Consider the following 27,904-nt stretch of genomic DNA (forward strand, 5'->3'; position numbering starts at 1 on the left):
CTGTTGAGCTCCACATTTGCAGTTACTCAAGGCTGTGACACTTATTAGAGTCTAGTCCTCAGCAGCTTAACATTCTCCAAGCCTCAGTTTCCTCCTCTCCCATATTTGAAAAATACTCCTGGTGTTAAATTTTGTATGTACCTATTCTTTTATTTATTTATTTATTTATTTATTTGCTTTTTAGAGCCGCATCCCGCAGCGTGCGGAGGTTCCAAGGCTAGGGGTCTAATCAGAGCTACAGCTGCTGGCCTATGCCACAGCCACAGCAACGCCAGATCCCAGCAGCATCTGCAACCTACACCACATCTCAGGGCAACGCTGGAGCCTGGACCCACTGAGTGAGGCCGGGGGTTGAACCCGCAACTTCATGGTTCCTAGTCAGATTCGTTTCTGCTGCTGTGCCACGACGGGAACTCCGGTACCTGTTCTTACACTATATATAAAATCCTGGGACCCACTATACTTATATTGCTTCCAGGGTCACATTCAAAAGGTTACATTTAGTGTCTTCTAAGATTCAATAGTCTCATTCCCTATGATACAGCAATTCCACTCCTAGGTGTTCACCCATAGAAATGCACACACATGGCCATCAAAAGATAACGTTCTTGATTGTTCAGGTTCAGAGCACTGTTACTAAGAGTCTCAAACTGGGAACTTCCAAATGCCCGCAGGCAGTAAAATCATCAAATATGTTTATGCTCACACAATGGAACACTATTGAGCAGTGATAATGAACAATCTACACAACAGTTAAGGATGAATCTCAAAAACGAAATTGGTGAGCGAAAGCAGAGAGGTACTCAAAAAGGCACATCGAAGGATTCCTCACCATAAAATACAGAATGGGGAAAAACGAGTATTTGTTAGACTCAGGATAGAGTACCTCGGGGAAGAGGAAATGCGTGGAGCATGGATGAGCATGATTTCTGGAGACCTGATAAAGATGCTTCTGGATCCTTGTGCTTAGTTACCTGGATACGTTCTGAAATGCACTGCACACTTAGGATTTACGCACGTTTTTGTATAAACATTATAATTCATTAAGAGTTGTTTTTTTAAGTTGCCCTTAGAAGGACTAACATTTTTTTTTAATTCTGCCTAAAGCCACTCAGCTCTGGGTCCACCAGGAATACATACCCAACGAGTTTCACTTCAAGGAGCGGGGGAGGGTTGAGGCGTTAGAGAGCCGGTACAAAGCCACAGCCAGACTCCTATGAGGCCTGTCCCTGGGCTTTTACCTTTGCCCAGTCGCCTGCACGGGGTCTACTCCGGAGGCGGTTCATCCCCTGAACGCTCCGAGATCAGACGGCGACTGACCGCGAACCGCCTCCCGGGCGCTCAGAGCGGCCTTGGATTGGACACCGGAAGCGCCTGCCTTTTCAGGGTCCCGACCCGACTCTGCGTGCCGGGGATGGCTGCGACGGTGACCCTGGAGCCCGCGGGCAGTTGCTGCTGGGACGAGCCGGTGCGCATCGCTGTGCGCGGCCTGGCTCCGGGGCAGCGGGTCACGCTGCGCTCGTCCCTGCGCGACGAGAAGGGCGCGCTTTTCAGGGCCCACGCGCGCTACTGCGCCGACGCCAACGGCCAGCTGGACCTGGCGCGCGCGCCCGCGCTGGGCGGCAGCTTCGTGGGGCTCGAGCCCATGGGGCTCTTCTGGGCTCTGGAGCCCGAAAAGCCTTTATGGCGGTTTGTGAAGCGGGACGTGCAGACGCCCTTCGCCGTGGAGCTGGAGGTGTTCGACGGCCACGAGCCCGAGGCAGAGCGACTCCTGGGCCGGGCTGTGCACGAGCGCGACTTCCTGCCGCCCGGGGTTCGGCGCGAGCCGGTGCGCGCGGGCCGGGTGCGCGCCACGCTTTTCCTGCCTCCAGGTGAGCTTGGGGCGCTAACATGTTCGCTGGGCCGCTTTGATTTCGTGTACCGCTTCCCAGGGAATTTGGCTGGGGACAAGGGTCAGAGAAAAGGATTTTGATTAAATCAGCTGCTTCAGAGCAATGGAGGATTTTGATATGTTCTACACTGTGCTATGCGTTTTCTTTTTTTTAATTTATTACTCAAATGAATTTATCACATCTGTAGTTGTATAATGATCATAACAATCTGATTTCACAGGATTTCCATCCCCACAGCCCAAGCACACCCCCCCACCCCCCAAACTGTCTCCTCTGGAGACCATAAGTTTTTCAATGTCTGTGAGTCAGCATCTGTTCTGCAAAGAAGTTCAGTCTGTCCTTTTTTTCAGATTCCAGCTGTCAGTGAAAGCATTTGATGTTGGTGTCTCATTGTATGGCTGACTTGCTATGTGTTTTCTTGAATTATCTCATTTAATCTCTTTATTCCAATGAAGTGGATACTGCTGTTATGCAGATTAAAAAAAAAGATTGGCTCAGTGTGATAGATTCACTTTGCTATTTATTAATAACCACCCTTCAGATCTCCAAAAGCTTCAGCCGGATAGGTCTTACACAATATGATTACAGTAAAGGAGGCTATTGCCAAGTCACCCTTTCTGGTGTCCTGATTACACTGGGCTTTTTGCCCATTTTTTCATGTTCCTGTCTACCACAGGTCACATTTCGGACTTCATTGCCCACCAATCTCTCTCTCTCTCTCTCTCACACACACACATAAACAACATTCTTAATTTGTTACTCTCCCTTGCAATTAAATATCCCTTTTCATTAAGGACTGAGTTGTTGTCTTTCCTTTGATTCACAGGATCCTACTAAATAATTTAGAAAACTCTCTAAAGGAAAGCAAATTCTTTAAGTTATATAATACCTTTCCTTTATGCTATTACCTTCTCTAGGACCCGGACCTTTCCCAGGGATCATTGACATCTTTGGTATGGGAGGAGGCCTGTTGGAATATCGGGCCAGCCTTCTAGCTGGCCATGGCTTTGCTACCTTGGCACTAGCTTATTATGACTTTGAAGATCTCCCCAAGAAATTTGACGCCATACATCTGGACTACTTTGAAGAAGCCCTGTGCTACATGCTTCAACACACCCAGGTTCTCCTAATGTCCTTTATCATATCTCTAGAAATACCTCTAGAGAGGGCATCACTTTGTGGGCTTTGATGCTGATCTCTTCTTTCTGAGATTTTTTTGGAGACTTCTTTTGCTTTAGCTCCTACTCTATTTTCACTGTGGAAAAAGGTGGATTAGTAATGCAGAATTCACTGTAAAATTCATGGATATTTTATTTCAAGGAATGATGTAGTAATGTTAAAATTCCTGGCGTTCCTGTCATGGCTCAGTGGAAATGAATCTTGATTAGTATCCATGAGAACTCAGGTTCAATCCCTGGCCTTGCTCAGTGGATTAAGGATCCCCTGTTGCCATGAGCTGTGGTGTAGGTCCCAGCTGTGGCTTGGGTCTGGCATTGCTGGGAGTGTGGGATAGGCCAGCGGCTACAGCTCTGATTCAACCCCTGGCCTGGGAACCTCCATGTGCTGTGGGTGCGGCCCTAAAAAAAAGACAAAAAAAATTTCCTTTTACAATCAAATGCAGTTTCCAATTTTTAGCTTTTGCATGCTTGTTTTTAATCTTTTTTTTTTTTCTTTTTATGGCTGCACCTGCAGCACATAGAAGGGGTTGAATCGGAGCTGTAGCCACGGCCTAGGCCACAGTCATGGTAATACAGGATCCATTCCACATCTGCAACTACACTGCAGCTTGCAGCAACACTTGATCCTTACCACACTGAGCGAGGCCAGGGATCAAACCTGAATCCTCCCAGAGACAACATCGGGTTTTTAACCCACTGAGCCACAATAGGAACTCCTTAATCTTTATTTTTCTGATACAGGGTATGTTCTCAGATTTTGATTAAAACTTGTTCACCCATTTCAGAAGCTAAGAAGTACTCAGTTGGACTGTGAAGTTTTAACTTGGTTTCTAACAAGTAAATTATTGTGATATATATATATACACATAGAGAGAGAGAGAGAGAAAGAGAGAGTCCGATGAATGATTCACTTCTTAGAACAGAATTTGGTTCCACATAGATACCCAGGATCACTGATGCTTTAATTCCACCTAAATGAGACTCTGAACTTCACAGGCTCTATGACTCAGCATTTTCTAGTGGATGACTCTCTGGACATTTGCAACCAATTCCCAAATTGTCCAGTGAGTTTAAGATTTGTGTGCCATGTGTCCAGCAAGATGGTCTTTACTTGGGAAGAAACTCCTCTGTTGGCTGAGGTTGAGTCTCTGTGGCCAATTCACAAATTAAAACTAGCAGCATCTCTAATTGCATTTAGAAAACCATTTTTCTATTGAGTCGGTTCATGACTCTTGATTCTTCTCCCTTCTTGTCTTACAGGTAAAGGGCCCAGGCATTGGGCTTCTGGGAATTTCTTTAGGGGCTGATATTTGTCTCTCCATGGCCTCATTTTTGAAGAATATCTCAGCCACAGTTTCCATCAATGGATCTGGATTCAGTGAGAACAAACCCATATACTACAAGGAGACTAGCATCCCACCATTGGGCCATGACCTGAGGAGAATGAAGGTAGCTTTCTCAGGCCTCCTGGACATTGTGGATATAAGGAATGATATTGTGGGGGGATATGAGAACCCCTGCATGATTCCAATAGAGAAGGCCCAGGGGCCCATCCTCTTCATTGTTGGTCAGGATGACCATAACTGGAGGAGTGAGTTATATGCCCAGATAGCGTCAGAACGGTTACAGGCCCATGGAAAGGGAAAAGCCCAGATCATCTCTTACCCTGGGACTGGGCATTACATTGAGCCTCCTTACTTCCCCATGTGCCCAGCTTCCCTGCACAGATTATTGGACAAACCGGTGATCTGGGGTGGGGAACCCAGAGCTCACTCTAAGGCCCAGATAGATGCCTGGAAGCAAATTCTAACCTTCTTCTCCAAACACCTTGGAGCGTTCCCCAAATTGTAATGCATTGGTCTGTTACTTGACAAGAGAGATTCAAGATCAGATTTTAGTGTTTAATATTTTTTCTGTGAATCAACTATCCCCTGGGTAACATTAAATTCTTGTCATTGGTCCATCGTTAAAATGTCTACAAATAAAAAATGCTAGAGATTGTATGAAGAAAAGAGAACTCTCTTACATCATTGGTGGGAATGTAAACTGGCACAGCCTCTATGAAAAACAGTATGGCAGTTCCTCAAAAAACTAAAAAAAGAGTTGCCATATGATCTAAGATTCCCATTCCTAGATATACGCCCAGACAAAACTATCATTCAAAAAGATACATGCACCCCTGTGTTCACAGCAGCACTATTTACAACAGCCAAGACATGGAAACAACCTAAATGTCCCTTGACATATAAATGGATATAGAAGTTGGAGTGTGTGTGTGTCTGTGTGTGTGTGTGTGTGTGTGTGTGTGTAATAGACACACAATGGACTGTTATAAAAGAGAATGAAATAAAGTCATTTGCAGGAACATGGATGGACCTAGAGATAATCATATTAAGTGAAGTAAGTCAGAAAAAGAAAGACAAATACCATATGCTATGCCTCATATATGGAATCTAAAATATGACACAAATGAACATATCCATCAAACAAACCTGACTCACAGATATAGAGAACAGACTTAGAGTTGCCAAGGGGAAGGGGGGGAGGGGAGGGGAGGGGAGAGAAGTATTCGGAGTTTGGGATTAGCAGAGGCAAAATATTATATATAGGATGGATAAAAAACAACATCCTACCAAATAGCACAGAGAACTATATTCAATATCCTGCAATAAACAATACTGAGAAAGAATATATATGTATAACTGAGTCACTTTAGGGTAGAAATAAACACAACATTGTAAATCAACTCTACTTCAATAAAGTTTAAAAAATTCGGAGTTCCCGTCGTGGCGCAGTGGTTAACGAATCCGACTAGGAACCATGAGGTTGCGGGTTCGCTCCCTGGCCTCGCTCAGTGGGTTGAGGATCCGGCGTTGCCGTGAGCTGTGGTGTAGGTTGCAGACGTGGCTCAGATCCCTCGTTGCTGTGGCTCTGGCGTAGGCCGGCGGCTACAGCTCCGATTCGACCCCTGGCCTGGGAACCTCCATATGCCGCGGGAGCGGCCCAAAGAAATAGCAAAAAGATCCCCCCCCCCAAAAAAAAAAATTCACGTCATTTGTATTAATGATGTATCTCAGGTAATTTTGTTGAGTGTTATTTTTTCACTAATTTTTCTAATGTAACACATGCCTACTCAAGAAGATTCAATTAGTGGTATCAAAGTAGTAAAAGCATCCTATTAAAATTGGTGTTTTCATCTAGATGTTTTTACTTAACACTTTGAGGCACAGATGAAATTCAATGCTGAACAAATACTGGGTTACTTTTTCTATCACTGGGAGAGAAGGGCCATCCAGTGTTTACTACTGGTTGAACTACTGGTAGCAGGGTAGAAATTTTGTTGACCAAAAGTTTACCAAAAGGTGTTGATAGAAGGAAAGACAAAATGACCTTTTTCTCATGGAGATGGAAGAAGAATATTTTGGGAGGAGGAGTTAGCATAATGGGAGCATCCAGGAGTTTCCTGGTGGCACAGCAGGTTAAGGATCTGGTGGTGTCACTGCTGTGGGATGGGATGGATCTCTGGCCCAGGAACTTCAGCATGATATGTGAAAAAGAAGGGGAGCATCTGGCTCTAGAATAATTAAATCTAAATTCTCTTCCAAAGGTGAGTGACTGTGACCTATTTTCCTTCTTCCTTCTTGGCTCTAAGGGGAGACTTTGGAAAAGCATACTGTGACATTCTTAGAGGTATCAAGTCTACAAAGCACTGTGTAAGTGTATTTGAAGAGAGTATGGCCGAGAACTTTTGAAAACTGACAAAGACATCAAGCTACATATTCCAGAAGCACTGTCTATTAGCTCAGGCTTCTATAACAAAATACCGTAATTGGAGTGGCTTAAACAACAGACATTTCTTTCTCACATTTCGGGAACCTGTAAAGTCCAAGATAAACGTTCTGGCAGATTCACTTCCAGGTGGGGGCCTCTTCTTGGCTTACAGACAGCTGCCTTCTTCCTGTGTCCTTACCTGTTGGAGAGAGAGGGTGCTCTGGTTTCTCTTCCTCTTTTCATAAGGACACTAATCTTGTCATGGGGGACTCACTCTCATGACTTCACTTAGACCTAACAACCTCCCAAAGGCCCTTATTTCAAACACCATCGCACTGGGGTTTCAGATTTTACCATATGAATAGGACGGGGGACACTTAGTTCCTAACACCTATAAACTTCAATTTAACTACATAGAAAACGATATTTAACACATCACAGAAAAATCATTTGTGACAGTTTCATGACATAGCCATAAATTCTTTTCTTTGACATTTCTGCCACCAAGAAGTGAGAGATCTATGTCCCCTCCCCTCAAATCTGCATACATTTCTGACTGCTTTGATTCGTACAGTAGAGCAGAGTTGACGACTTCAGAAGCTAGGTCATAAAGGCCATGAAGGTCCCACCCTGTCTGCTGGAAACACTTGCTCTTGGAACCCTGAACCACCCTAAGAGGTCTGACTACTGTGAGGCTGTGATGCTGTGAGGAAACCCGAACTACATGGAGAGGCAAAGTGTAAGCGCTTCCCGTCACTGTTCCACTGGAGCCCAGCCTTTGGGCATCACAGCCCAAGCACTAGAAATGTGAGTGAAAAAGAACCTCCAGAAGATGCCAGCCCTCAGCTATTTGAATCTGCCCAGTGAAGACTTAAGATTTCCTGAGGCAGAGAATACTTGTCCCAGTCAATCGCTGTCCAAACTGTGGATTTAGGAACAAAATATTGTTTACATGATTATGTTCTGGGGTGCATTTCAGTTATCTATTCTATGTTAAAAAACACCCCAAGGCAGAGTGGCTTAAAACGTTAACCATTCATTTTTCTCACTCACACGGCAGGGAAGTTGTACTGGCTGTCTGCCAGGACCTCAGGGAGGGCTTTGGGTTCACAGGGTCTCAGTCCTCTCCCTGTGGCCTTTTACAATGGCTAATTGGGCTGGGTTCCAAAAGCGAGCATCCCAACATAGCAAGGCGGAATCGCATGACATATTTTTGACCTAGTCTTGGAAGTTACGTAGCATCGCTTTTGCTGTACTCTACTGGTCAAGGCAATCACAAAAACCCACCAAGTTCAAGGAGAATATAGAGTCTACCTCTCAAAAGGAGAGCGGAAATGTTCTAGAAGAGTATGTGGAATGGAAAACATTGTAACAATCTTCAGAAAATGTGCCTTCCGGCTACAGTGGTTCATATTCCTCCTACATGTATTATATACTGACCCCTCCTTCACATTTCTCCCAAATGTCTCATTGCATTCTAACATTCTCTCAGGCTCAAAGCCCAAGACTGTATCATTTATGTCAGGATCAGGTGCAGATGAAGCTGCTCAGGTATAGTTGCTTGGGTATAGCTCCTTGAGTATCTTTCTTCTCAATCTGAAGATCTACAAACTAAAGAAACAACTGTACACACACACACACATCTAGAATACAATCAATTGCAGGCAAGTAGAAGATAATTCTTACAGACAGTTTCTATTCAAAAATGGAGAAAATGTGGAGTTCCCATCATGATGCAGCAGAAATGAATCCGACTAGGAGCCATGAGGTTGTGGGTTTGATCCCTGACCTCGCTCAGTGGGTTAAGGATCTGGCATTGCCATGAGCTGTGGTGTAGGTCACAGATGCAGCTCAGATCTGGCGTTGCTGTGGCTGTGGTGTAGGCCAGCAGCTACAGCTCTGATTGGATTTCTAGCCTGGGAACCTCCATATACTGCAGGTGAGGCCCTACCAAAGACCAAAAAAAAAAAAAAAAAAAAAAAAAAAGAGCAAATGGAAGGCACATCACAGTCTAGCCCCTGGCAATCCTGAAACCCAGCTGAGAACATGTTTCCTTCCATTGGTGCTCAGTTTACTCTGTTTTCTGTAGCTCTTGGTTCTGCCCCCTGAGTGGAAACATGCATTTCCCATAAGAAATATAAATTAGCAACTAGAAATCCTGCTGGATCTGCTTCCTAGATGACAAAGATGACGCATCCAAGGATCTCTTATTACTTTTTCTCTTTTAGTTCAAACCCATTGTGCTTTCTTCAGAATATTTCTCTTAAGAACTATGTGGGTTTTCTAAAAATATGAGTGGAGGTTCACTTCATTAGGCAATACACCACCACACATCTGTTTGAGATAAGAACTTCTCTATCTGGGGCTCCTTGCGAGGATGCTGCAGGACAACATCCTTAAGACTCTCAGAAGCTCTGTTATTTAATAAACAGGATCTGTTAAGTACACTTTATTTTATTTTATTTTATTTTTTTTTGGTCTTTTTGCTATTTCTTGGGCTGCTCCCTCGGCACATGGAGGTTCCCAGGCTAGGGTTCGAATCAGAGCTGTAGCCACTGGCCTACGCCAGAGCCACAGCAACTTGTGATCCGAGCCGGGCCTGCAACCCACACCACAGCTCACGGCAACGCGGGATCATTAATCCATTGAGCAAGGGCAGAGACCGAACCCGCAACCTCATGGTTCCTAGTCGGATTCGTTAACCACAGTGCCACGACGGGAACTCTCTGTTAAGTACACTTTAAAATCTTTAGAGGGGCATTCCTGTCCTGGCTCAGAAGAAACAAATCTGAAATAGCAACAACAACAACAACAAAAAAGACAAAAAGAGAGAAAAAAAAAAAAAAAAAAAAGAAGAAACAAATCTGACTAGCATCCAGGAGGACACAGTTTCAATCCCTGGCCTTGCTCAGTGGGTTAAGGATCTGGCCTTGCCATGAGTTGTGGTTTAGGTAACAGACGTTGCTTGGATCTGGCGTTGCTGTGGCTGTGGTGTAGGCCCGCAGCTATTGCTCCAACTGGACCCTTAGCCTGCCTGGGAACCTCCATATGCCTCAGGTTTGGCCCTAAAAAAGGAAAAAAAAAAAAAAAATCCTTAGAGGGCCTTTTGTCACTTGGAAATGTGTTGTGGAATACTACCTTGACTCTTTCTGAGGTCTTTATAAAGGCTCGCCCACAGAACCACCCTGGATTTTACTTTGGTCTGAGGGCCTGTATTTTTTTTTTTTTTTCTCACTCCTGAGCCATTCCTGGGCCAGAGATCAAACTGGCATCACAACAGTGGCCTGAGCCACAGCAGTGGTCCAAGCCATAGTAGTGACAATACCAGGTTCTTAACCCACTGCACCACCAGGAAACTTCTGAGGCCCTGTCTTAATTATAGAAAAATTTACCATCTGGAGAAGCTGGAAAGGACAAATTATTGTCAAACCTGCAAGTTCTGGATGCTTCCTTTTTAGCAGTTCATTAACTTACCTCTTACTTTTTTTTTTTTTTTTTTTGGTATTTTTCTAGGGCTGCATCCATGGCATATAGAGGTTCCCAGGCTAAGGGTATAATCGGAGCTGTAGCCACCGGCCTATGCCAGAACCATAGCAACGCCAGATCCGAGCCACATCTGTGACCTATACCACAGCTCATGGCAACGCCAGATCCTTAACTGAGCAAGGCCAGGGATCGAATCTGCAACCTCATGGTTCCTAGTCAGATTCCTTAACCACTGAGCCATGATGGGAACTCCACTCACCTCTTTCTTTTATATTCTGTCATAGGCAGCAATAAGAATCCAGGTAGCACTGTCAGTACCCTGCTGGGAAATCACTTCAGCTAGATCACTGAATTCAATAGGTACCTTTTTCTTTTTTCACATTATTGCAAGTGTCAGTGCTGCCTCTAGTTTTTAGTAAATATATCTTGCTTTCTTTTAGGCCATCAATAATAGCCTTCACGAGGCCCTTTAGGGTTTCACTAATAGTCTCTCTGGAACCCTTCTCTGGAGCCCTATCTGCCACCTAGTCCTAAAGCCACTGGTGATTCCTGTGCATATGAATTTCTCCACAGGCTGCTTAAGCTTCCTCACAGCATGATATCTGGGTTTCAAAAATGAATGTGCTGGGAGTTCCCGTTGTGGCTCAGTGGTAATGAATCTGACTAGTATCCATGAAGACTCAGGCCTGATCCCTGGCCTTGCTCAGTGGGTTAAGGATCTGGCATTGCTGTGAGCTGTGATTTAGGTCACAGATGGGGCTCAGATCCTGAATTGCTGTGGCTGTGCTGTAGGTCAGCAGCTGCAGCTGATTCAACCCCCTAGCTGGGGAACTTCCATATGCCTCAGGCATGGCTCTAAAAAAACAAAAAGCAAAAAAAAAAAAAAAAAAAAAAAAAAAAAAGAATGCACCAAGAAAAAACCGTCAGAAATACCTGGCATTTTTATGACCTACCTTTTTAAGTCACATGGCATCACTTCAGCTGTACTCCTGGTTGAGGCAGACACAAAGACCATTGGTGCCAGGAAAATGGGTATGGGCTCTATAACCTGATGAGTAATGGCAAGCTTCTAGAAGAGCATGTGAGATGGGAGTTATTTGTTGCAGACATCTTTGGAGAATTACATCTGTCCACAGAGTTTTTTATTCTGTAGCCACAGGAAATGGAACATTGCTGCAAAGACAAAGATTAAGAACTCTTACTAGCAGCCACAGAAAAAAGGCAACCTTCAAGTGAGCAATAGTAAGTCTAACAATTGATTTCTCAACAGTAATAATGGAAACCAGAAACCACTGAAAAACCTTAAAAGTGTTGAGAGAAAACATCTGACAACCTTGGAGCCTATTCTAGCAAAATACATCCTTAAATATGAAAGTATATATTCTTCATAAAGTTGAGTTAAAATTTTTAATAAAATCACAATAATCATCTTCAGAAAAATAAAAGTTGTGAGAATTAATAGAGCATATCTGCAATAAAGGAAAACTGCAGTGTTTTTCAATCAGAATGAAGGTGACTCAAGGTGGAAGCTGGGAAATGGAATGCAATGAAAAAGGTTAAATATGTAAATAAATATAAATATTTATAAGTAATATAGTGTGGGGTTTAAAATACATAGAAAAGATGTTTGGTATAGCTTCTATCCTCTTTGTCAAGTCTTGTTTTCTGGTCTAGCATGTGATCTATCCTGGAGAACATTTCATATTTATTTATTTATTTATGTCTTTTTTGCCATTTCTTGGGCCACTCGTGCGGCATATGGAGGTTCCCAGGCTAGGGGTCCAATTGGAGCTGTAGCCACCGGCCTACGCCAGAGCAACAGCAATGCGGGATCCGTGCTGCGTCTGCAACCTACACCATGGCTCATGGCAACACCAGATCCTTAACCCACTGAGCAAGGCCAGGGATCAAACCCGCAACCTCATGGTTCCTAGGCAAATTTGTTAACCCCTGAGCCACGATGGGAACTCCTTCATGTGCACTTTAAAAGGATTTCTATTCTACTGTTTGGGGATGTAATGTCCCATAGATATCTATTATTTCCAGCTGGTGTATTGTGTCATGTAAGACCACTGTTAGCTTATTTCTGGATGATAAGTTCATTAATGTAATTAAGGTGTTAAAGTCCCCTATTATTGTATTATTGCCAATTTTTCTTTTTTTGTCTATTAATAGTTTTGCCTTATAAATTTAGGTGCCCTGTAATGGGTGCATATATGTTAATGAGTATAGTATCCTCTTCTTGTATTGAACTCTTTACCATTATATAATGTCTTTTGTTTGTCTTTTGTTCATAGCCTTTCTTTTAAAGTCTATCACATCTTAAATGAATATCACTACCCCCACTTTCTGGTCATTTCTGTTTCCTTGAAATAGCTTTTTCCATTCCTTCACTTTCTGTCTGTGTGTGTCTTTAGCTCTGAAAGTAGTCTTTTGCAGGCAGCACATACATGAGTCTTGTTTTTTTTAATCCAATCCACCACTCTATTGTCTTTTGATAGGAATATTTAATCCATTGACATTTGAAGTAATTATTGACAGGTTTGTACTTATTGCTATTTTGTTTCTTTTTTTATGGTTGTTTTTGTAGTTCTCTGTTCATTTCTCTTTTCCTTTGTAGTTTGATGGTTTTCTATAGAAATATGCTCGTGTTCCTTTCTTTTTTGTTTTTGTGTACCTATTGTATGTTTTTGACTTGCGGTTACCACAGGGGTCATATATATTGACTTATACCTATATTTACTTGTTATGAACTGGTAGTCACTTAAGTTCAAACATATTCTAAAATATCTACATTTTTATGCCCCTTACATGCATTTTTGTGTTTTTGATGTCATATTTTCATTTTCATGTTATGCCTTAACTGTTTATTGTACTTTAGTTGCTTTTACAATTTCTGGTCTTTTAATGTTCATATTAGCTTATTAAATTGGTTGATCTTCAGCTCCTATTACATATTTTCTTTTCCTAGTGAGATTTTCTCTTTCCTATATATTCTTCTTCTTTTTTGTTCTTTTTACAGCCACACCTGAAGCGTATGGAAATTCCTAGCTAGGGGTCAAATTGGAGCTGCAGCTAAGGCCTATGCCACAGTCATAGCAATACCAGATCTGAGCCACACCTGTGACTTATGCCACACCTTGTGGCAATGCCAGATCCTTAACCCACTGGGCAAGGCCAGGGATCTAACCTGCATCCTCACAGAGACATCAGATCCTTAACCTGCTGAGCTGCAACGGGAACTCCTCTTTTTCCTATATAGTCTTCTTTTCCACTTAGAAAATACTAATATTTCTTTCTGTGTAAGCCTAGTATTGATGAACTCTTTTAGTTTTTCCTTATGTGAGAAGGTCTTTATTTCTCCTTTAATTGTGATTTATAATCATGCTGGTAGCCTATCCCAGGATGCAGATTTTTTCCCTTTTAGCACTTTGAATATACACCTGATGTTATCACGAAGATCTCTTTACAAAGCAGTTCTAAGAGGGAAGTTTGCAGTGATAAAGGCCTTCCTCAAGAAACAAGAAATATCTCATATAAAGAACCTAACATTAAAGAATTAGAGAAGAAGAACAAACAAAGCCCATAGTCAGCAGGAGGAAGGAAACACTACAGATTGGAGAGGGAATAAATAGAGATCAAAAAAATGATAGAAAAGATCAATGAATCCAAGAACTTTTTTTTTTAAAGATAAACTAAAATTGGAAACCTTTAGCCAAGATCATCAAGATGAAAAGAGAGAGGGAGTTCCCATCGTGGCGGGGTGGTTAATGGAGCCAACTGGGAACTGTGAGGTTGCGGGTTCGATCCCTGGCCTTGCTCGGTGGGTTGAGGGTCTGGTGTTGCTGTAAGCTATGGTGTGGGTTGCAGACTCGGCTCAGATCCCACGTTGCTGTGGCTCTGGTGTAGGCCGGTGGCTGCGGCTCCGATTGGACCCCTTGCCTAGGAAACTCCATGTGCTACAGGAGCGGCCCTAGAAAAAGGCAAAAAAAAAAAAAAAAAAAAAAAAAAAAGATGAAAATAGAGAGGACTCAAAATAAATAATGGAAGAAGAGAAACAGCAACAAATACCACAAAGATACAAAAAATAATTTAAAAAATACTATAGTTATATTCCAACAAATTGAACAACCTAGAAGTAACAGACAAGTGTTTAGGAACATATACTATGCCACGACTGAACCAGGAAGAAAAAGACAACTTGAACAGACCAATCACTACTACTAAAACTTAATTTTTTTTTTTGGTCTTTTGTCTTTTTAGGTCTGCACCTGCAGCATATGGAGGTTCCTAGGCTAGGGGTCCTATCGAAGGTGCTGCTGCTGGCCTACGCCAGAGCCACGGCAATGCCAGATCTGAGCCGTGTCTTCAACCTACACCACAGCTCATGGCAACGCCAGATCCTTAACCCACTGAGCAAGGTTAGGAATCGAACCTGCAACCTCATCGTTCCTAGTCAGATTAGTTTCTGCTGAGAATTTTACGACAGGAACTCATAAAATTGAATTTGTAATTAAAAAAAAAAAAAACCTCACAGCGAACAAAAGTCCAGGACTGGATGGCTTTGCAGAGGAATTCTACCAAACATACAAAGAACAACTAATACCTCTCCTCCAACTATCCCAAAGCACTGAAGAAGACAAAACACTCCAGTTTCATTCTACAAGGCCACCATTACCCTGATACCAAAACCAGATAAAGACAGTACGGAAGTTCCTGTTGTGGTTCAGTGGGTTATGAACTTGACTAGTATCTATGAGTATTTGGGTTCAGTCCTTGGCCTTGCTCAGTGGGTTAAGGATCTGGTGTTTCCATGAGCTGTGGTGTGGTTCACAGACTCTGCTTGGATCTAGCATTGCCATGGTTGTGGCATAGGCTGGCAGCTGCAGCTCTGATTCGACCCCTAGCCTGGGAACTTTCCTATGCCGATGGCGCAGCCATAAAAAACAAAACAAAAGATTGTACAAAAAAGAAAGTTAGGGAATTCCTGTTGTGGCACAGTGGAAATGAATCCAACTGGTATCCATGAGGATGCTGGTTTGATCCCTGGCCTTGCTCAGTGGGTTGGGGATCTGGCATTGCTGTGGCTGTGGTATAGGCTGGCAACTGTAGCTGGGTCCCTAGCCTGGAATCCATGGGCATGGCTGTGGGCATGGCCCTACAAAGAAAAAAGAAGAAAACAAAAGAAAGAAAATTACGGGCCAATAGTTTGAATAAATATACATAAAACAATCCTCAACAAATATCAGGAAATCAAATCCCCCAATATATAAAAAGTATCATACACCAAATACACCACAAGTGGGATTTATTTATGAGATGCAACGATGGTTCAATATTCAGAAATCAATCAATGTGATACACCATGATAGCAAAAGGAAGGATGAAAATCAAATGCTCATCACAAGAGATACAGGAGTTCTCATTGTGGCTCAGTGGTAACAAACCCAACTAATAACCATGAGGATGTGAGTTCAATCCCTGGCCTTGATCAGTGGGTTAAGGATCTGGTGTTGTCATGAACTGTGGTGTAGGTTGCAGACATAGCTTGGATCTCACATTGCTGTGGCTGTGGCCTAGGCCAGTAGCTGTAGCTCTGATTTGACCCCTAGTCTGGAAAATTCTATATGCTGTGGGTGCAGCCCTAAAAAATAAATAAATAAAAATAAAAATAAACAAGAGATGCAGAAAAAGCATTTGCTAAATTCACCTACATTAATTAAAAACCCTCATCAATGTTGCTATAGAAGGAATATTTCACAACATTAAAAAACTCCATTTGGAGTTCCCGCCGTGGCGCAGTGGTTAACGAATCCGACTAGGAACCATGAGGTTGCGGGTTCGGTCCCTGCCCTTGCTCAGTGGGTTAACGATCTGGCGTTGCCGCGAGCTGTGGTGTAGGTTGCAGACGCGGCTCGGATCCAGCGTTGCTGTGGCTCTGGCGTAGGCTGGTGGCTACAGCTCCGATTAGACCCCTAGCCTGGGAACCTCCATATGCCACGGGAGCAGCCCAAGAAATAGCAAAAAGGCAAAAAACAAACAAACAAACAAACAAAAACCAAAAAACTCCATTTATGACAAAATTGCAGCTGCCATTATATGAAAGCAAAGAAAATCTGAAAGCCTTTCAGGAATATGATAAGAGTGTCCAGCCTTACTACTTATTTTTTCCATCTTTGGCTGCACCTGTGGCATATGAAGTTCCCAGGCCAGAAATGGAACCTGAGCTGCATCTGTGATCCACATCACAGCTGCAACAAAGCTTGAGTCTTAATCCACTGTGTCAGGCCAGGGATTGAACTGGTAACACCACAGAGACCAAGCCATATCATTAACCCAATGCACCACAGTGGGAAATCCCACTATTGCCACTTCTATTTAACATAGTATTAGAAGTCCTAGCCATAGCAATCAAATAAGAAAGAGAAAAGCCATCCAAATGGAAGGGAAGAATTAAAACTATCACTTTTTACAGATGACATGATACCATATACAGAACATCTTAAAATCTCCACCAAAAAACCTATTAGAATTAAGGAGTTAAGTGAAGTTGCAGGATACAGGAATAATATACAGAAATCTGTTGCTTTTCTCTACATTAATAATGAACTATCAGAAAGAGAAAGCAAAAAAACCTCAATCTAATTTAAAATAACTTCAAAAATAATAATAATATTAATAAACCTAACCAACGAGGTGAAGGACCTATACTCTGAAAACTATAAAATGATAGAAATTCAAGATGATTCAAAGAAACAGAAAAATGTCTCATGTTATTGAATTGAAAGAATTGATTTTGTTAAAATGGCCATACTACCCAAGGTAATCTACACTTTTAATACAATTCCTGTCACCTTACCCATGACATTTTTTACAGAACTAGAAGAAATTTATATGGAAGTAAAAAAGACCCGAACTGCCAAAATAATCTTGAGAAAGAAAAACAAAATTGACAAGACCCATATATATGCTGTCTTCAAGAGACCCACTTCACTTATAGGAACACATACAAATTGAAAGTGAGAGGATGGAAGAAAAGGTCACTACATAATGATGAAAGGATCAATCCAAGAAGAAGATACAACAATTTTAAATGTCTACGTACCCAACATAGGTTCACCACAACATATAAGAACTGCTAACAACCTTAAAAGGACAAATTGACAATAACACGATAATAGTGGGGGACTTTAACACCCCACATATAGCAAGGGACAGATCATCCAAACAGAAAATCAATAAGAAAACACAGCCCCTGAATGAAGCATTAGACCAGATGGATTTAATAGGTATTTATAGGACATTCCATCCAAAAGAAACAGAATACATATTCCATGCACATGGAACATTCTCTAAGATTGATCACAACCTGGGCAACAAATCAAGGCTTGGTAACTTTAAGAAAATTGAAATCATATCAAGCATCTTTTCCGACCATAACACTATACAATTGGAAATCAACAACAAGAAAAAAACTGCAAAAAACACAAACACGTGGAGACTAAACAGCATGCCACTAAACAACCAATGGATCACTGAAGAAATCAAAGAGGAAATTTAAAAATACCTAGAAGCAAATGACAACAAAGATACAACACTCCAAAACCTACGGGATGCAGCAAAACCCATTCTTTTTTTTTTTTTTTTTTTTCAAAAGCCATTCTAAGAGGAAAGTTTATAGCAATACAAGCCCACCTCAGAAACAAGAAAAAGCTCAAATAAACAACCTAACTTTACATCTAAAGCAGCTCGAGAGAGAAGAACAGACAAGACCTAAAGTTAGCAGAAGGAAAGGAATCATAAAGATCAGAGCAGAAATCAATGAAATAGAAATGAAGAAAACCATAGAAAAGATCAATGAAACGAAAAGTTGGTTCTTTGAAAAGATCAACAAAATTGATAAACCCCTAGCAAGGCTTATCAAGAAGAAAAGAGAGAGGACTCAAATCAATAAAATTAGAAAAGGAAAAGGAGAAGTAACAACAGACATCACAGAAATACAAAGCGTCATAAGAGACTACTATATGCAACTATGTGCCTACAAAATGGAAAACCTAGAAGAAATGGACAAATTCTTATTAGAAAGATACAATCTTCCAAGACTAAACCAACATGAAATAGAAAAGATGAACAGGCCAGTCACAAGAACTGAAATTGAAACTGTGATTAAAAAACTTCCAACCAACAAAAGTCCAGGACCAGATGGCTTCACAGGTGAATTCCATCAAACATTTAGAGAAGGGCTAACACCTATCCTTCTGAAACTACTCCAAAAAAATCACAGAGCAAGGGATACTCCCAAACTCATCCTATGAGGCCACCATTACCCTGATACCAAAACCAGACAAAGATACCACAAAAAAAGAAAACTAGAGGCCAGTTTCACTGATGAACATAGATGCAAAAATCCTCAACAAAATACCAGCAAACCGCATCCAACAATACATTAAAAGGATTGTACATCATGCTCAAGTGGGATTTATCCCAGGGATGCAAGGATTCTTCAATATCCACAAATCAATCACATTAACAACCTGAAGAATAAAAATCATATGAAACTCTTGATAGACGCAGAAAAAGCCTTTGACAAAATCCAACACCCATTTCTGATAAAAACCCTTCAGAAAGTGGGCACAGAGGGAACCCACCTCAACATGATAAAGGCCATATATGACAAACCCACAGTGAACATCATTCTCAATGGTGAAAAGCTGAAAGAATTCCTGCTGAGATCAGGAACAAGACAAGAATGTCTGCGCTCACCACTACACTTCAACATAGTTTTGGAAGTCCTAGCCACAGCAATCAGAGAAGTAAAAGAGATAAAAGGAATCCAAGTTGGAAAGGAAGAAGTAAAACAATCACTATTTGCAGATGACATGATACTACACCTAGAGAATCCTAAAGACGCTACCAGGAAACTGTTAGAGCTCATCCACGAATTTGGCAAAGTCACAGGATACAAAATTAATGCACAGAAATCAATGGCATTTCTATATACTAACAATGAAAGAGCAGAAAGAGAAATTAGGGAAGCAATCCCATTTATCATCACATCCAAAAGAATAAAATACCTAGGAGTAAGCCTACCTAAAGAGACAAAAGACCTGTACTCTGAAAACTATAAGACACTGATGAAAGAAATCAAAGATGACACAAACAGATGGAAAGACATACCAGGCTCTTGGATTGGAAGAGTTAATATGATCAAAATGACTATACTACCTAAGGCAATCTACAGATTCAATGCAATCCCTACCAAATTACCAAGGACATTTTACACAGAACTTGAAGAAACTATTTTAAACTTTGTTTGGAAGCACAAAAGACCCGGAATAGCCAAAGATATCCCGAAAAAGAAAAATGGAGGTGGAGGAATCAGGCTCCCTGACTTCAGACTCTACTACAAAGCAACAACCATCAAAACCATATGGTACTGGCACAAAGACAGACATATAGATCAGTGGAACAGGATAGAAAGCCCGGAATTAAACCCACACACCTACAGCCAACTAATCTATGACGAAGGAGGCAAGAATACACAATGGAGACAAGACAGTCCTTCAATAAGTGGTGCTGCAAAAACTGGACAGCCACATGGAAAAGAATGAAATTAGAACACTGCTAACACCATACACAAAAATAAACTCAAAATAGATCAAATACCTAGATATAAGACCAGAGATTATAAAGCTCTTAGCGGAAAACAGGCCAAACACTCTCCGACATAAACGAAAGCAACATCTTTGCAGATCCACCACTTAGAGTAACGACGGTAAAAACAAAAATAAACAAATGGGACCTAATCAAACTGAAAAGTTTCTGCACAGCAAAGTATACCCTAAACAAAACAAAAAGACAACACACAGAATGGGAGAAAATCTTTGCAAGTGAATCCACTGACAAGGGATTAATCTCCAAAATTTATAAACGCCTCCTACAGCTCAATACCAAAAAAACAAACAACCCCATCAAAAAATGGGCAGAAGATCCAAACAGACAGTTCTCCAAAGAAGACAGACAGATGGCCAAAAAAACCCATGAAAACATGTTCAACCTCACTCATCATTAGAGAAATGTAAATCAAAACCACGATGAGGGACCACCTTACACCAGCCAGAATGGCCATCATCAAAAAGTCTACAAACAGTAAGTGCTGGAGAGGGTGTGGAGCAAAAGGAATCCTCTTACCTTGTTGGTGGGATTGTCAATTGGTGCAACCACTGTGGAAAGCAGTACGGCGATTCCTCAGAAAACTAAACATAGAACTAACATTTGATCCAGCAATCCCACTCCTGGATATCTATCCAGAGAAAACCAGGACTCGCAAAGACACATGTACTCCGATGTTCATTGCAGCACTATCTGTAATAGCCAAGACATGGAAACAACCTAAATGTCCATTGACAGAGGAGTGGCTCAAGAAGACATATATATACACAATGGAATATTACTCAGCCATTAAAAGGAATGAAATAACAGCATTTTTAGCAACATGGATGGACCTAGAAATTGTCATGCTAAGTGAAGTCAGTCAGACAATGAGACACCAACATCAAATGCTTTCACTGACATGTGGAATCTTAAAAAAGGACACGAGGAGTTCCCGTTGTGGCGCAGTGGTTAACGAATCCGATAAGGAACCATGAGGTTGCGGGTTTGGTCCCTGCCCTTGCTCAGTGGGTTAACCATCCGGCGTTGCCGTGAGCTGTGGTGTAGGTTGCAGACGCGGCTCGGATCCCACGTTGCTGTGGCTCTGGCGTAGGCTGGTGGCTACAGCTCCGATTAGACCCCTAGCCTGGGAACCTCCATATGCCGCGGGAGCGGCCCAAGAAATAGCAACAACAACAACAACAACAACAACAACAACAACAACAACAAAAAAGGACACGATGAACTTCTTTGCAGAACAGATACTGACTCACAGACTTTTAAAAACTTATGGTTTCCAAAGGAGACAGGTTGGGGGTGGTGGGATGCACTGGGGTTGTGGGATGGAAATGCTATAAAATTGGGTTGTGATGATCATTGTACAACTATAAATGTAATAAATTCATTGAGTAATAAAAAATAAAATAGAAAAATAAATTAATTAATTAAAGGAAAAAAATATATATATATACCTCTTGGGGGCATCCCTTCTCTGCACAGTAATTCAGAGAGTTCAGACAGCCTGCTGTTTGAGCTTACTGACAAGAATATTGTATCTTCCATACTTGTTGAGAGATTCATCTGGAAGAGTTTCTAGGAATTTGACACAGATTTCTTGCCTCCCTCTTCATTTTGGAAACTTCTATTTGTCCTCTATTTTAGTACCTGTTACTTTCTCAATATCAACAAAATTTCTACTAGGAATGTGTGTGGTTTTACCTTATCTCACCTGCGTAGGGCAGACAAAACTTTATCTCTACCCTTTTAGAGTTTCTGGGTGGGCTTTAGAGTAAAACTGCCATAAGAGAGATTAACAAGAGAGAAGCATACCAAGTTTATTTTTATATGTACATTGAAGTCTCAATAAGAAAAAAGACCCAAAGTGGAAAAACCTAAGCACTAGACTGAACAGAGTAGAACACTAGATTGAACAGTGTAGAAACTGTGGAAATGTAAAATATGTAGAGAGACTAAAGGAAGCAAAATTACTGTGACCAGGTCATGTACAGGATTCTCTCAGCCTTGAGTCCTATTTCTGGTGATAAGACTGAACTTTCCTGCAGATATAGGAAGGGCACTTCTTATATGGGATTTTTGTCTTCTGCTTTCAAGGAGAAAAACAGATGAATGCCCTTCTGGCACCTGCCTTTTTCCGAGTGCCTTTAGCTCAAAATAACCAACATGCCAAAGTGATATATCTTGGTGTGTCATCCCCTGAACCCTTCACCACAGTGACTTGACTTTGAGAAATGAAGATAAACTGAGGGAGAACTTTCATCTTGTGAAATACTGTTATGTGCTTAATTTCTTCTTGTTTCCTAACATGTTTTTTCTAATGTGAAGTTTTGAGTTAAAATCTAAAGCACAAGAGTCTTCTAAAAACAACTTCCATATTCCCCATTGTGGCTCAGCAGTTGACGAACCCAAGTAGTATCTATGAGGACACAGGTTCGATCCCTGGCCTCACTCAGTGGGTTAAGGATCTGGCGTTGCCATGAGCTGCCATGAGCTGTGGTGTAGGTTGCAGACATGGCTTGTATTCTGTGTTTCTGTGGCGTGGCATAGGCCAGTGGCTACAGCTCTGATTGAACTTCCACGTGAAGACAAAAGACCAAAAACAAACAAACAAAAACCAACTTTCACATTCCTAATTGGCCCTATTAATAGTTATAATGCCTGTTAATCCCGTATTTTCTTTCTCTAAATTCTAAAAATTTCCTTTCTGGTTCTAACTTCAATACCATAATGTATCTCCTCCAGTGCCCTCAGGGATATTGTAAAGTGCTTACCCAGCAACATTACCCTTTTCCTTGGTATAAGAATCCCTGGGAGTTCCCGTGGTGGCGCAGTGGTTAACAAATCCGACTAGGAACCATGAGGTTGCGGGTTGGATCCCTGGCCTTGCTCAGTGGGTTAAGGATCCGGTGTTGCCATGAGCTGTGGTGTGGGTCGCAGATGCGGCTCGGATCCCGAGTTGCTGTGGCTCTGGTGAAGGCTGGCGGCTACAGCTCCGATTCGACCCCTGGCCTGCGAACCTCCATATGCCGCGGGAGCGGCTCAAGAAAAGGCAAAAAGATCAAAAAAAAAAAAAAAAAAACAAACAAAAAAAAGAATTCCTGATTTTCATTCCTGAATTGGCCATCTCCTGCAGCTATAGGCATCAGGGAATGCTACCTCCACTGAGACCACAAGGTCAATGAGAGTGATCCCTTCTCAGTTTAGGTCCATCGCAACATTCTATCCAGGGGAAACTATGTGATTTAGGTGGCATATATGGAATTCTGGATGTTCTCTCTCCCAGAAAACATGAACAAAGATACAAGAAGCCCCAATGATTCTAGCAGCCACCATATGACATTATGAATGGCAGAGTGGAAAGTAAGAAACCATTCTTGGTGTCATCATTGAGCTACTGGATCACTCAAATATGAAGCCAGAACTTTTCCTGACTTTCTATCCAATAAATGTCCCTATTTTTTAAAAAGGACTTTATTTATTTATTTACTTATTTACTTATTGCTTTTTAGGGCTACACCTGCAGCACATGGGAATATCCAGGCTAGGAATCAAATCAGAGCTGCAGCTGCTGGCCTAAACCACAGCTCACAGCAACGCTGGATCATTAACCCACTGAGTGAGGCCAGAGATCAAACACACATCCTCATGGATACTAGTTGGGTTTGTAACCTTCTGAATCACAATAGGAACTCCTGTAAGGATTTTATTTTTTAGAGTAGTTTTAGGTTCACAGTTAATTGAGAAGATACAGCAATTTCCTATACATGCCCTTCCTTCCACCACATTCACAACCTCCCTCACTATCAACGTCCCACATCACAGTGCTACATTTAGTATAATTGATGAGACTGCACAGATCCATTATTATTACCCAAAGTCCCTGGTTTGCATTAGGATTATCTCTTGGTGGTATACATTCTATGGCTTTAGTCAAAAGTATCATAACATGGCTTTTTTGCAGAATGTCATGAAGTTGAAACTGTACAGAATGTAGCCTTTTTAGATTGGTGGCTTTCAATTAGGAATATGCATTGAAGATTCTACCACATCTTTTCATAGCTTAATAGCTCATTTTATATTTATTGCTGAATAATAGTCCACTGTCTGCAATGAAACCTACTGGATAAACAAGCTGAAGGATATCTTGGTTGCACCTAAGTTTTATCACTCTTCTCACATTTTGAAGCAAGTTGGGCACCAATCTTCAGTAGCTCTTGTATAAGCCTTGATTTATGAATTCAGGCTGTTTTTAATGACGTAGTTTTGCCAACCAGAACACCTACACTGGCTTCCAAAATTGGCATGGAAAGAATACAGGGAATCATGTTTTATGTCCAGCCTAGAGGGCATCATTTTGCCCTCACTCCACTGACAGAACTTAGTTATATAAACTTCAAAACTACAGAGGAGGCCAGGAAATATTGTTGTCGTTCTATTTTCCAGGAAAGAGAAATAAATGGTAGCATTAACTAATGTAAAAGTGCATTCAGGGTGTTCCCTGGTGGCCTAGTAGTTAAGGATTCGTCATTGTCATTGTTATGGCTCTGGTTAGATCCCTGCCCAGGAACTTCTAAAGGCCAGCAGGCACGGCCCCCCAAAAAGTGCATTCAGGATGCTTATGGCATTGGGAACCAGTCGGGCTGTCTGAAAACATCCTAACTGAGCTACGGGCCCCTGGGGCATTTTGGCCCAGGGAATACTTGAGATGACACTCGATAAAATGTGAATAATCTGCTTGGGGAAGCACACTGGTAAATATATGGACTTAATATTTCCACAATGGACAGAGGCGACAGCGGGGTGTGGCAGGGAGGAGAAAAGGCAGGAGTAGGTGTGTGTAGGGAGGACTACACGAAATACCTCCAGTTCAAGAAGAAAGGAAAAAAGCCCCCCCACCCCATTTTTAAAATGGAGACAGGAAGGTTGTCCCCAGTGAGTCTGCTTGTTCAGGGACCTGATGTTAAGCATGATAGTGACATTCACACACCCCACGCATTTACATAGAACTTACAACCACTTCTCATTCAGGAGGAGGCCTGTTGGGGGGTAAAAAAGACTTCTACAAGTTCAGAAGAAACATGCAAGCTATACCTAAACTCACTAGTTTAACCCTTCATTTATAAATATAAATGGACTATAAGGAAAACCAATAGCATGAACCATAAGAACCACATTGAACAAACAGAATCAGTGATCTAAAAGTAAACACAGATTATCCAGGGGATCACATCACTTAGAAAAAACTGTCACTGACATCCTAGGATTTGATATTGAGAATATTTTATCAGAAAAGAAGAAAAAGTTGCAAATTTTTTAAATCTGAGAAAAGAATTTATTAGAAATGACTAATATGACTACTGAGATACACAATTCAGTAGATGAGCTGAAAAAGAAAACAGACATGACTAACAGCTAAATTAGGGATAGGAAGGAAGAGATGAGAAAAGCTTTTACAAGTTTGCTGAAACAGGAGATGGGACGTGTACGATAAAAAATTAAGGCATAGAAGACAATAACATTACTCTGTTCTACTAGTAGCAATGGTTGTGGTTTGGGATTAACCCATTTACAACACAGAACAGACTTCATCCAGCACCAAGTTTACTTAGATTTAAGAATTTAAGATAAAGAATTTAAGAGAAAACACAGCCACCACATAAAATCACTCTGTACTCGGGATGCATGTGGTCACCGGAGATGAGGCTGAGTATTTGTAGACAACTTTTGGCTTCAAAGTAAAAGCCTCTCTCTATACAGAAAAGAAAGTCTTAACAATTTTCCAATTGTGTATTGAAGAATTAACACTACCAAAAGAGAGGCCTGGTTTTTACCCTAGCTACAAGGAGGTAATCTCTGGGCTTTTGGAATGTTATAGCTGACAGAAGTATCTTTCCTTGGAGGGACTTGGGTCCCACTAGATGATTTAGGGTGGGGGCTGTCCACACCAGAAAACCAATAGTGTGATTCAGAGTGGGGGCTTTGGATACCAAACCATCCTGCAGACTGAGGGCTGAGATCATCCATGTGTACAATCAATCAATCATGTCTATGTAATGAAGTCAAATAAAACTCTGAACACTGGGGTTAAAGTGAGCTTCTTCCTTGTGCAAATTACTGCACATCAAGGCCAGGAGAGTAACATGTCTTTGTTTGTTTGTTTGTCTGCTTGTTTGATAGTCAAGGAATAGATTAAGATAGGACACTTGTGAGGGATACAGGCAGGCAGGCAAGGAGGCTCTGCCCCAAGGATTAGGTAGGCTACATATTTACAATCCAAGGAAAGTGGGCAAGAGTAATGTCTTGATCCTACCAGAGAGGATAACAGAAGCTTCACCTCAGAAATATGCCTGTACTCTGCCCTATACACATCTTCCCTTGGCTGATTTTAATATGTGTCTTTTCTAGTAATAAGTCATACCAGGAATATGATAGCTTTCACTGTGTTCTGTGAGTCCTTCCAGGAAAATCATTGAAATGGTAGGTGGTTCTGGGGACCCCAGCCTCACCCAAACTTACTATTGGTGTCAAAAGTGAGAGTGATCTTTTCTAAGAACTGTTCCTTCTGACTTTGAAATTTCCCCACTCTGCACCAATCCTAATGAAGTAGATAACAGATCATTTCTTTGGCTGCCTAGCATCTGAACCTCCTTTCTGAGTTACCACAGTTTCTTTAGTCTTATGAGATGTGCTGTGATAAAGGGCCCAACTATCACAACAGAATTTAGAAAGAGCATTAGAGGTAGAGATGATTGGTAGTGAAAGAAAATCCCTCAAACGGTGGCTTAAACAAGATAATTTCTCTCTCACAAAAACTGCAGGTAAGTGGCAGGGTGCAAGGATTATTTTCTACAGTGTCAGGTGCCCTAGCTCTGCTGTCATCACTAAGTAGCTTCACCATCATGGTACAAAGAAAGCTAGCTGCTCCAGCTCCAGCTACTGGGTAGGATTCTAGCCAGCAGGAAGAAGAAAGGGGCAGGGGAGGGGCACACTATCTCCCTTGAGAATACTTTCCTGAGTTTTCACCTTCTACTTCTGACTCCATGCAATTAGTTAGAACTTTGTTATGTGTCCATGTCAAGCTGCAAGGGAGGTGGGGAAATACAGTGTTTATTTCTGGTAGCTATGTAATCTTAAAATACGCAATCTAGCAAGACAACAGAATGGTCATAGACATTTCTATATCCAAAAATACAGTTTCAAATATATAAAGAAAATATCTTAGAAACACAAAAAGAAAACTGAAGATCTACAATAATCATATCAGTATTTAAACTAATTGGAGACTGACAGATATAAGATAAACAATAAGTATATAGAAGATATGAATATATCAGTAATAAATTTGATTAGATAGAGACAGAGCCAGAGAGAAAAAGAGAGTTGGAAACATTGTTCCTAACAGATAATACATGTTCTTTACAAATAATCTTGGAATCTTTATAAAAGTTGACAATGTATATAGAACATTAAAAAATTCAACAAAGGGAGTTCCCGTCGTGGCGCAGTGGTTAACGAATCCGACTAGGAACATGAGGTTGCGGGTTGGTCCTGCCCTTGCTCAGTGGGTTAAGGATCGGTGTTGCGTGAGCTGTGGTGTAGGTTGCAGACGGGCTGATCTGCGTTGCTGTGGTCTGGCGTAGGGTGCTACAGTCCGATTCAACCCTAGCTGGAACTCATATGCGCGAAGGAAAAATAGCAACAAAAAACAACAACAAAAGACAAAAAGACAAAAAAAAAAAAAAAAAAATTCAACAAAGGCCCAAGAGTATTATGATACAAACTATGTGCTCTAAATACCATTTAAGGAAATAAGAAATAAAGATTTACAACCCTCTTGGAGTATTAACACCCTTCTGGGAGAGATGAAAAGTGGAACTTTAAACACTTTGGAAAACATAGGAGCTCCTA

At 41.5% G+C, this 27,904-nt stretch overlaps 1 protein-coding gene and 1 long non-coding RNA gene across 5 annotated transcripts in view; one reads left to right on the top strand and one right to left on the bottom strand.

Annotated features, from left to right (window-relative positions):
• On the top strand, positions 1,217 to 5,369 carry LOC110255332 (acyl-coenzyme A thioesterase 4-like). Its single transcript, XM_021099495.1, has 3 exons — positions 1,217 to 1,871; positions 2,810 to 3,012; positions 4,331 to 5,369. Exons 1-3 carry the CDS (start codon positions 1,217 to 1,219, stop codon positions 4,919 to 4,921), a joined length of 1,449 nt encoding a protein of 482 aa, XP_020955154.1. The 3' UTR covers positions 4,922 to 5,369.
• Positions 6,850 to 27,904, bottom strand: part of LOC106507740 — a 78,563-nt gene continuing 57,508 nt past the window's right edge. For 3 of the 4 annotated variants that reach the window (XR_002346013.1, XR_002346012.1, XR_002346011.1), the window contains 2 exons: positions 11,281 to 11,500; positions 6,850 to 7,040 (listed from right to left, as the gene is read on the bottom strand). This is a non-coding gene — a long non-coding RNA (uncharacterized LOC106507740). Of the gene's footprint in view, positions 7,041 to 11,280; positions 11,501 to 20,518; positions 20,693 to 27,904 lie in introns of all 4 variants that reach the window. The other variant, XR_002346010.1, reaches the window with a different exon arrangement.

This window comes from Sus scrofa, chromosome 7 (genome assembly GCF_000003025.6).
Source record: "Sus scrofa isolate TJ Tabasco breed Duroc chromosome 7, Sscrofa11.1, whole genome shotgun sequence".
Lineage (NCBI taxonomy): Eukaryota > Metazoa > Chordata > Mammalia > Artiodactyla > Suidae > Sus > Sus scrofa.

Excerpts from the sequence above, each read along its gene's own strand:
- LOC110255332 (XM_021099495.1), top strand. The coding sequence starts at position 1,217 with ATGAGGCCTGTCCCTGGGCTTTTACCTTTGCCCAGTCGCCTGCACGGG. Across the intron at positions 1,872-2,809 it reads CACGCTTTTCCTGCCTCCAG|GACCCGGACCTTTCCCAGGG; the intron begins GTGAGCTTGGGG and ends TACCTTCTCTAG. Across the intron at positions 3,013-4,330 it reads ACATGCTTCAACACACCCAG|GTAAAGGGCCCAGGCATTGG; the intron begins GTTCTCCTAATG and ends CTTGTCTTACAG.